The 11,331-nt window shown below is 39.1% G+C and overlaps 1 protein-coding gene across 1 annotated transcript; it reads left to right on the top strand.

The window, feature by feature from the left end:
* The first annotated feature begins 954 nt into the window (after positions 1–954).
* On the top strand, positions 955–9,105 carry fkbp1aa (FKBP prolyl isomerase 1Aa). Its single transcript, XM_085782817.1, has 5 exons — positions 955–994; positions 1,122–1,169; positions 4,716–4,828; positions 8,079–8,253; positions 8,641–9,105. The coding sequence occupies exons 1-4, from the start codon at positions 958–960 to the stop codon at positions 8,208–8,210; spliced, it is 330 nt and encodes a 109-aa protein (XP_085638943.1). The 5' UTR covers positions 955–957; the 3' UTR covers positions 8,211–8,253; positions 8,641–9,105.
* Positions 9,106–11,331: the final 2,226 nt, after the last annotated feature.

Raw genomic sequence — 11,331 nt, 5'->3', positions numbered from 1 at the left:
GTCTTTCCCACTTGGTGCAAACAAGTTTTTCAGATGATTACACAAGCATACTTTTTAAAGAACAATTTTAATCATCTTAAAGTTATTTAATTACCTTTCCCCCCCAAAAAATTAAATGTTAAAAAAGCTGTCATCAAAGCAAAAGGTGGCTATTTAAAAAAATCTTATAAATAAAACATACTCTGCTTTTTTGTTTTGTTTTGTTTCTACATAATCCCTTATGAGTTCCTTCATAGTTCTGATGAGTCCAGTATGAATCCACAATGTAGAAAATAGTAGAAAGAAAAACATTGAATGAGAAGGACTGTGTTTGAATGTGTGATGAGAATAAGAGAGAGTAGCCTATGTGCTGTTCATTTAAACTCTATTGTACATTTCATGATTTGGCGCTCGTGTTCCCTGCTTTTTCTAGTTCACTGTCTATTTTTAAAATATCAGATCCTATCACTTTTATTGAACGATCTTAATAGCCTCTATTCTATTCTGTCTGTCTCTTAGGCTACCTGCCTACAGGTGGAAATAGCTTACGGTATTTGCAAATGTTGCTACAACCTGGCTCAAGGCATCTTCTCTTGTCTTACAAGATTAATGTTTTTGTGCATTGTCCCTGTTTTAAATAAATAAATAAATAAATAATTCCTAATGAGTTCCTTCATAGTTCTTATGAGTCCAGTATGAATCCACAATGTAGAAAATAGTAGAAAGAAAAACATTGAATGAGAAGGTGTGTCCAAACTTTTGAGTGGTAGTGATGTATACACTATATTTATGTGTAAATATATAAAGGCCTATAATATAGAATAGGTTATGTATGTGCCTCTATGGTGACTGGGTGCCTTTCCCCCCCATCCATGCCCACCCACCGCCCGCCCGTCAGCAGCAGCAGGCCGCCTCTGTCTGCTGCTGCTTCCGCTCGCATTGTGGGGAGGTAGAGAGGAAGGATACCGAAGAGCCAAAATGGGAGTAGAAATTGAGACCATAACTCCGGGCGATGGTGAGGAGGAGGATGATTGTGTCCTTGTCTGTGTTATTTTTCCCCGAAATATTTCATTAAGAGTGTCTGTCTCGTTATTAAAACACGCTTTTCCTCCTCATTTTCCCCCTCCTCCTTCGTTTTCCAGGAAGGACATTCCCGAAGAAGGGACAGCGCGTCGTGGTGCACTATGTCGGTGAGTGAGTGAGAGAGACAGCGGTTGGGAGAAGCTGGAGGATTTTTTTTTGGAGCCGTTAAACGCTTTTCATACCTGCACGTGACACCTGTATGTTCCATGTTTACATTAACCGTTAAAGGACGCCGGTGTGCGCGTGAACTACAGAACCCCCAGGAGAAACCGTTAACAGACGTTTTTTTTTAAAAGCTGTTAGCATCCAAGCTAACGTCCAATGCAATGTTAAATACATTGCCTCTTGTGTCTGGGGTCGGCTAGCGATGGTTTAGCCGCGCATTTGTCGGGTGTTGTGTGTCATTTAGTCTACAATTAACATGACCAGTGTCTTTATTTATTATTCTATTAATCATTTAAGAGGACCGGAGCTAACAGTTGAGCTAACGGAATCGTAGCCGCTGTCAGCCGGCTAACGTACCGTCGGCTAAACTAGCTAAGCTAACCATAGACATGTATTATGCCTATGAAGCTAACCCGTGATGCTAGCCGGCTAACGTTAGCTCTCAGTCAGTAACCGTTAGAAAGCTGCAGGTTTGCAGCAGCAGAGTGGGGGAAAAAGCCACTAACTACTTTTAATTTAACTATAAATCTGAAGTGCTTGTGCTTTAAGGTTTTCCAGTTTTACTTACTTGGTCGCCACATTTTAATAGACAGCTGTATTTTGACTGAGAGCTGCAAAATCTCTGCAGGATAAGCTCATACATTGCAAGATATAGGCTACTGTAGGTTACTCCCCTCCAGAAAGTTGTGTGTGTCTAGGGTACATGAGTCATTTTTATTTTATTTCCATGTTTCCGTGTTTGATGATTCATTTACATCAGATAGTTATATAAATGGTGCACCTCTCAGGATTTCCCCATATGAAGTTGTTTAAAATTACATTACAGGCTGGATTGGGAACATATTTCCCAGTTGAGCCTAAACTGAAACGCAATGATGTATGTAACAAGTGCATAATGACTTACAACACAATGCATCAATATTCATTTGAGTCTGTTTGAGCAAGTATAATAATATATACAGTGGCATTCAAACGTTTGGGCACCCCTGGTCGAAATTTCTGTTGATGATTGTGGACACTTCAGCAAGTCGAAGATGAAATGATCCCCAAAAGGCATTAAGTTACAGATGACACATTTTGAACAATATATAATTTTTATTATTAGTTTCATCTTTTACATTTTCAAAATGACAGAAAAGGAAAAGGGCCCGCAGCAAAGGTTTGGCCCCCCTGCATAGTTAGTAGCCTACCTAGTAGCACCTCCTTTGGAAACTATCACAGTGTGTAAATAGTAAATATCTTGTCTGATACCTTGGTCAAAGTTATCTGAGAGCTTTCCATTATTTTGCAGGCTGCTGCTTTGTTTCCCCTTTTCACTTTAAAATTGTAGAAAACTAAAATAATACACTGATATTGCTTAACATTTTGCAAAAGAGTGTTTCATGTTTAACTCTATGCCTTTTGGAGAAGCTTTCCTCTCTCAACAATCACTAGTCACATTATATTATTCATTAATTGCCCCTTATATGACATATTGCATTGAGGTCTGCGGAAACACATACAGAACAAATACAAATTCTATTTTTTTATTGCAAAAAAAGGCTATAAGAATCATCAGTAATAAACCTTTCCGTGAGCCAACCAACTCACTATTAAGTCGCCTGAACATTTTGAAATTCAGGGACTTAGTTGATTACATTACAATACAAACCATGTACAAAGCAAAACATAAACTTCTTCCTCAAGATATCCAGAATCTGTTTAAAATGAAGGATTCCAGTTATAACCTGAGAAGACCACTATTATTTGAGAAACCAAATACTCGAACTACTGCAAAAAATCACTGTCTTTCTGTTAGAGGGGTTAACATCTGGAATAATTGTCCTGAAAATATTAAATTATGCTGTACTCTAGTCAGCTTTAAAAAACTTTATAAGAACAACATAATTTCTCGTTACAGTATGGAAAATTAAGTTCAATGATTTTGTACTATTTTGGGTTATGCGCTGTACAATTCTTTATTTTGTTGTGATCAGAAATTTAAGTGTACTAATTAATTTCAAATGTCTGTGATCTGATCCTATTGTATTAATGCGTATATATATATATTTTTTATTTTATTTTAATTTTTTAAGGTAAAAGGGGTAGGGGTATATAAGCTTTGGCTTCAACCTACACCCTTTCGGTTATATAAGCTTGATATACCGAAATAAATTCATTCATTCATTCATTCATAATTTCATCTTCCACTTGCTGAACTGTTCACATTTTGACCAGGGGTGCCCAAACTTTTGCACAACACTGTAGGCCTATATATATGTTTTAAAAGAAGAAAAAAATAATAACTTGCCTCCTAATAAACAAATGCCATCCCATACAGATGCATATGGTTGTTAAGCCACAGATAATCACATCCACTTTAATGATCAGATTGAGCACGGCCGTGGCAGAAACAAACACTGCTCACTAATTCATCTGCACTGTTTGTGTTGACGACACATCAGCCTGATTCCTGCAGACAGCTGTTGGATGGCGTTAGCGCTCCAGCAGGGACAGACGACGATGTCTCCTCCACCGACAACAACACAAACCCAGAGCTTTATTATATTATTCTGTCGTCCTCTAAACCCACGGCGATCCACCAGAGTCGGCTAACACACACAGACACATCCTGGGTTGCAACAACGGTCCTGTGACCTGCAGCTTTGTCCACGCAGACTGTTTATGTCATAGTTTACAAGTCTGTTGTGCGTCAAAAACAGAGAGATATGCAGAAATAAAATTGCATTTTTCTTTTCCAGTCTCACTTCTCGAGCGTGTCAGATCCTACAGCCCCCCTCTGAATATATCACATGGTTTCATATTTCACAACTGCTCGTGGGCATAATGAGATGAAATTATCTTACATTTTTCACAAAATAATAGGTCTATTGAAAATCCATAACCTGGAAATAGGTTTCTGTTGCAGCACTTTATTTTTCTTCTTTCCCATTAATCATCTCCTGACCTCTCAGCAGTGTGAAACTCTGCTTACACACCGATACTTTAGGATTAACAATCCAGTATTTTATTGACACTGACAGTTATAAATATATACTGTATATATGACATAATTTTTGATAGTAAAATTGCATTTTCTACACATTTGAATACAGGATTTTTACGTTACTGTATTGCTGCATTGTGTTGTTATTACTGTGGAGGGTTTCAAGTAATGTTGGACTCGAGCACAACCACCCAGACTGATTGTTGAGTAATGTTTAATACAAATTTTAAATCTGAAATTTGCAGCTGTGTTTATTTATTCATGGTACCTATTCACTGTATTATCCACTGTACGTATTTGTATCATTGCATTTATTGTATTCAGTAGGCCTATATTTTATCCTATTCTAAAGCCTGACCAGGGACGTCCTGCATGCATCGCATTTTCCATTTTTTGTTGCAATGTTGTATGTATCGTCCCTGTTAAATAAACATTAAATAAATAAAATAAATCACAAAATCACCGACCTGCTTCCTCTCTCTCTTGGTTTTTTTTTTATCAGGCACACTGGCAGATGGGAAAGTGTTCGACTCTTCGCGGTCCCGAGGGAAGCCGTTCAAGTTCAAGATCGGACACCAGGAGGTTATCCGTGGTTGGGAAGAAGGAGTAGCCCAGGTGAGCGGGATTGTTTGTTTTCCACTTAAATTGAAATGTTCGGGATGCTCTGCTCTGACCCTTGTGCTGGGGATCGCTGGTTCAACTCCCAACTGGGACGATCATTTACTGTGTGTCTGTTCCCCCATTTCAAATAAAGGTAAAAATGCCTGAATACATTTAAAAAGAAACGTTCCCGCGAAGATTATTAGCAGATATTACTCACGCCTGCAAACTAACACAATTTGATTTGTGACATTGAGGCAAAATATAAAAGCTGTCCTCAGTTGACTGTCTAACAGTCCTGTAGTAAATTATTCATGAAGGTGCTGATGTTCAGTTTGTGTTGAGACTGTTGCAGGTTGTAGTTTGTGGTGCTGTGTTTCTCTTATTTAGTCTGATAGGCTGAACAACATAACAAACCATAAACCATACAGTTAAATCAATAATGTAAAACATTTAACAGCAGGGCCTAATGAAAACATCATAACCTTTAATGAAGGCAGGATCCATTGTATTAGAGCATCAGCTATTATTAGCTTATTAAAGGTCCAGTGTGTAATATTTACCAAGGTTTATTGGCAAAATCTGAATATACTACCCATATTAGTATAAGTGTATAATCGCTATAAAATAAAGTTTGTTGGTTTTCGTAGCCAAGGGTCTTGCTTTAGAGAGTGTCGCCATCCAGCGCCGCCATGTTTGTACGGCAGCCTGAATGGAAAATCCAGCCAGACAGAGAGCACGCATAAATAAACCAACTAAGAAAAAGGAGGAGGAAACAGCAGAGATTGTAAAATTAATGGCGGGTATTGGGTAAAACAAAAACACACACCCGTCAGTGGTCGATGGAAAATTTTGAACTGCAGTTCCTTTGAGTTTATTTCTATAGCTAGCCCCTATAGCAGGAGTATCAAACTCATTTTAGTTCAGGGGCCGGGCCAGTAAAATAATAGCATGATAAGCTACAAATAAAAAGAAGAAATTTTCCCTTTGTATTATAAGATGTTTACAGTTAATGAACTATTCTTTTACAAAACTGTTCTGTCCATCTTGTCGGGGTTTATTGCTCATCATCCCGCTAATTATAAATTGCGGTTGAACAAGCCTAAATCTGCGCTTGTGTCTCTCCTGCTGTCTCCGATGGAGCTTTGCCCCGTCTGAAAGGTGAAGGAAGCCCGTAGGTGGAACGACGTCGCCTCCGAGATATAGAATGTTTGTTATAGAAGAGAACCAGACATTTGATTTTCAGCCTCCTTTTACATCTAACAGAGGAGGGACAATACCTGACAGTCATATTCTCAGCTGCCAGGATGTGCAGCTTTTTAAATGTTGCTTAAAGGGATAGTTCAACATTTTGGCAAATTGGCCCATTGCCATAATCCCTGTAGTCATAGCAGTAGGTTCTTTACCTTTAATTGTCGGTGTAAGCTATTTTTAGAACGGCGGAGCGAAGCAGCTCAGAGCTACGCTACGGAGGCTAAAGGAATTTCTTGGTTTCCCTCATCAAACTCATCAAATACAAAATCCCCAAATCCCAAAACTCCAAAACGCTTTCGTGGACAAGTTGTGACCTGCACAATCACCACGCTATGAGATAATAACAGAACGTTACGAAACGGAGCCGTTTTCGAGGTAAATACAGAGTCTTCTTGATGAAAAACTGTCCCTGAACGCAACGTGCATCAGCGGTTTTGCATGAATTTACCTCTAAAACAACTCTGTCTGGTAACGTTCTGTTATTATCTCATAGCGTGGTGAATGTGCAGGTCACAACTTGTCCACCAGAGCGTTGTGGAGTTGTTGGATTGTGTATTTGATGAGTTTGATGAGGGAAACCAAGAAATCCCATGAGCCTCCGTAGCGTAGCTCTGAGCAGCTCACGGCTCTGCTGCGCCGTTCTAAAAATAGCTTGCACCGACAATTAAAGGTAACGAACCTACTGCTATGACTATAGGGATTATGGCAATGGGCCAATTTGCCAAAATGTTGAACTATCCCTTTAAAAGTATAATATGTTGGAATTACCCCCTTCTAGCGGTGCGGTTGCATATCGGAACGTATTCTTGTTGTTGACGAAAAAAGCTTTCATTTGTATGCGGGTGTGATTCCACTTAAGTGAAATATGTATTTATGAAAGCAATATTTGATTTTTGCTAATACAAAGCCAAATAAGTTACATACTGGGGCTTTAAGTTATATTTTTATACTAAAAACCTAAGGCAATTACTTTTAGTCCAACTAGGCATTATTTTTTTCATGGCCGGTGAAAAATGCAGTATGTTTGGACAGAACATTTTTGGAGGTCACTAGCCAGTGGCCGATGAGATAAAAAGTTAATTTTACACCCTGAGTTAGTTGGTAGAGAATAGTGAGAATGATAGTGGAGGACACCATCATTTTGCCAATGGGAGGGGTTAGCGCGAGTGGTTGGTTTCCCCCTATTTTACACACTGGACCTTTAAAGGGATAGTTCACCCAAAATTGAAATTTCACTCATTATCTACTCGCCCTCATGTCGACTAAGGGCTGGGAGAAGTTTCAGAGTTATCCGTGGCTTCTCTGAGTTACAGGGGGTCTCGGCGTAGCAGTGCATGTCCATATGACGGTTGCAAATGGATACCAACTGTCTTCGTAACAAAAAGACACACCCATACTCTTGTATTGAAGCCCCGAAATGCGAAATTGTCCCGAAAAAAATTAAATAAGTCTATATTTCAAGCTTGTTTTGTAGCGGAAGCTTCTCGAAGCTCCTCTTCCCAGTTCGTCAACGAAGCATTTCGGGGCTTCAATACAAGACGGACATTACATACGAGCAGCATGGAGGTATTTGGATGTTTTTTGGTGTGTCTTTTTGTTACGAAGACAGTTGGTATCCATTTGCAACCGTTATATGGACATGCACTGCTACGCCGAGACCCCCTGTAACTCAGAGAAGCCACGGAGGACTCTGAAACTTCTCCCAGCCCTTAGTCCACATGAGGGGGAGTAGATAATGAGTGAAATTTCAATTTTGGGTGAACTATCCCTTTAAGGAAAATATCTAAACGTTCACTGGTTTCGTCCTGTGAATGGAGGGTCTGATGCTTTCCTCCGTCACCTCTGAAGTTATGGATCGACTTTAGAGTTTATCAACAAAGTGTAATAACTTAGAAAACAATCATCAGACTAATCAATAATGAAAACAACAATGGTTACATTTATATGAGCTGTGTATTGAAGCCTGAAGCCTGTTCACCAGCAGTAAACCCCGTCCGTCTCGTCTCCACAGATGAGCGTAGGTCAGCGGGCGAAGCTGATCTGCTCGCCAGACTTTGCCTACGGCAGCAAAGGGCACCCAGGGATCATCCCACCAAACGCCACTCTCACCTTCGACGTGGAGCTGCTCAGCCTGGAAGCCTGAAACTCGTGCACTCACTTTGTTGAATTCCACTCAAACTTTCAGGGTGAGAAGTTTTTTTTTTTCTTTTTTTCTTTTCTATAATCATTGTGCACAGCGTGGGCGAGCTAATTGTGTCTCTTTTAGAGAGTCTCAAAGAGCCAAAGTGATGGTTATGTAATGATAAACGACATCGGGTTATTCTTCATTATCTGCCGCCAGCCCATAAAGCCTCCAGCTCTTTTCAGCGCTGCGATGACATTTAAGCACTACACATGTACAGCGACTGTAGGTTTAGCCCTTTGTAATTTACTCTGTGCTGTTCAGAGATTAAATGGTACGAGCGTAACAAGCTTAGGTCTGTTTATGCTCTAATCCCTTCTTCCCTCTCCTCCCTAATCACAGCTTCTTTTTAAAGACACGTCTTCTTCCTCTCCTTTCTTTTCCTCTGCAGGTTGACTCCTATCTCGGGAACATGGAGGAAAAACGTTACCAGATGATTCCTGCTCTTGATTCCTGCATAGGACCTATTCACTAGTTCACTCTCCTTTTTTTCCATTTCGATACATATTATGTCATCACTTGCTTTAAAACTTTATCCTATTACTTCATCCTATTCTTTAGATTCCATACGATAATAAGTCATAGGCCATCCCATCCCATCCCATCCCATCCCATGTATTCTGTCAAATTATGCTATGTATTTTTGTATTTTTTTTCCGTTTTTTTTGTTTTATTTGACTTAAAATTTAGCAAATTGTGTCTGCCATCAGGACCAGGTTTTAGATAAGTGTCAGAAGTGTTGAATCAATCTCATTCCTGTGGCTCTGTGGCCTTTTACACAAAAAAAAATTGTATGAATTGCGGGTAATGAATTGTCTTGAATAAAAAATAAGAATAAATTGTTGTTTGACACAAATGATATTTCTATGAATGAGCTTTGTGATATTGCTTATTTGGCGAAATTAGAAGAAAGAGAGAAAGAAAGAGAGAGACAGGGGAAAAAAAAGTATGGCATACATTGTAAACCAGGGATTTTACGAGTCAAGCACATTTAGCCCACAGGTGTCTGCAGAGGTAGATTTTTCATTGTTTATAAACTGCAGCGTCAGTTCTTAATTTATACGTGTTAAATGACTTTACGCTCTGACATTAACAGCTGGACACATGTGTCTTGTTGGTTGTTTACAAAAAGAAAAAAAGCCAAAAGAAGAAGGTCTTATGGGAAAAAATATATATTATTTGGTCTCTGGTGAAAGGTTTCTACAGTAAACGTGCATGGTGAGTTCCCCCACGTCACAGTCTGTGATGCTCTTTAATTTGAAGGAGTTGTGTGTAACAAGCTGTGGATGTTGTAAAAGGTCTGTTCATTACTCTGAACACATTAAAAAGAGTACTTTTAACACAAACTGCTACTTTTCCTTCCCTTGGCTGAATGTAACTCATGTTTTTAACCTTAAAATGGAAAAATTTATATCGTCCCCCACTGATTGATGGGTCTTCTAACGCTGGTCTACGAGGTGAAAACATCAGAAACGAAAGTAGCTAATAAAGGGAAATTAAATCCTGAGTGTTAATTGGCTCCAGTTTCCAAGATAGAACAGTTGGGTAATAATTACATAATAGTAAAACTTAGTGAAGATGAATGTACAAGCTTCCATGTGGGATCATTTTCATTGCTCTACTGTATTTAAAGGGATACTTCAACATTTTTTTGCCCAATCCCTATAGTCATAGCAGTAGGTTAGTTACCTTTATTTGTTGGTGCAAGCTATTTTTTAGAACGGTGGAGCAGAGCCGTGAGCTGCTCAGAGCTACGCTACGGAGGCTAATGGGATTTCTTGGTTTCCCTCATCAAACTCATCAAATACACAATCCAACAATTCCAAAACGCTCTGGTGGACAAGTTGTGACCTGCACATTCACCACGCTATGAGATAATAACACAACGTTACCAGACAGAGTTGTTTTAGAGGTAAATGCAGAGACTACTTGCTGAAAAACTGCTCCCGATGGGAACTTGCATCAGCAGATTTGCATGAATTTACCTCTAAAACAACTCTGTCTGGTAATGTTCTGTTATTATCTCATAGCGTGGTGAATGTGCAGGTCACAACTTGTCCACCAGAGCGTTTTGGAGTTGTTGGATTGTGTATTTGATGAGTTTGATTAGGGAAACCAAGAAATCCCATGAGCCTCCGTAGCGTAGCTCTGAGCAGCTCACGGCTCTTCTCCGCCGTTCTAAAAATAGCTTGCACCGACAATTAAAGGTAACGAACCTACTGCTATGACTATAGGGATTATGGCAATGGGCCAATTTGTCAAAATGTTGGACTATCCCCTTAAAAGTTATGAGGCATCATTATCAGACAAATATACTCCCCTGTGTATAGATAATTATAAACCTTTATCATGAATCTTCAAAACTTTTAGCCAACCAGCACTTTTATCACCTGTTCTGTAATTTATCTGAATTAGCACATTTTTAACTCGGAGGTCGATAATTTTCGGTGTAATTGAACAGTACACTATTAATAAAAAAGAAGACGTATAGAAGGATCTTTTATTTTTCCAAGAAGAGAGGAAACATCCAGGGCATTTTGCAATATTCAGTTCACTTGTGCAGTTGCACTGATTCGGTTCCTTTGCGTCTTCAGTTCAGTACAGGCTGATGGAAAGTCTAAGTTTCACACGTCCAGGCTATGCAATAACTAAGAGAAGAAGTAGAAGGAGAGAGAGGTGACATCAAGCAGATACAAACTCCAAAGTAGGATCAATCGTAGTAGTCACTCCGGAAACCAATAATTGAAAATAAGAAACTATAGTGTGAAGTTCAAATGCTAGAATATGTGCTGCCTTCGAACCACAGATGGATGACACTGGTATTTTATTAATGTAGTTTTTTTTTTTTTTTTTTTTTTACATCAACAGCTGTTCTGCGCGAAGCTGAATTGTCGACTGAACTAGTAAAACCTCACTGGAAAGATCCCTGAAAGCTAAAAACATTGCTTTTTTTTCTTTTTTTTTTTGCATAATAAGGCTGACATTGGTAACCATATACACACTGTACATCAGAGTTACAAATGAGCCGTCATTTCAGTCGACGCACACACACAAAAAGAGCCACTTGATGTTATTATTATGA

This window comes from Trachurus japonicus, chromosome 7, assembly GCF_045865225.1.
Source record: "Trachurus japonicus isolate A0001 chromosome 7, Traja_1.0".
Taxonomy (NCBI): domain Eukaryota; kingdom Metazoa; phylum Chordata; class Actinopteri; order Carangiformes; family Carangidae; genus Trachurus; species Trachurus japonicus.
This window is presented reverse-complemented; position numbering and strand designations above follow the sequence as displayed.

Bases quoted from the DNA above. Each gene is read 5' to 3' on its own strand.
- fkbp1aa (XM_085782817.1), top strand. From the start codon at position 958: ATGGGAGTAGAAATTGAGACCATAACTCCGGGCGATG. The intron at 995-1,121 runs GTGAGGAGGAGG...TTCGTTTTCCAG, and splicing joins GACCATAACTCCGGGCGATG to GAAGGACATTCCCGAAGAAG. The intron at 4,829-8,078 runs GTGAGCGGGATT...TCGTCTCCACAG, and splicing joins GGGAAGAAGGAGTAGCCCAG to ATGAGCGTAGGTCAGCGGGC.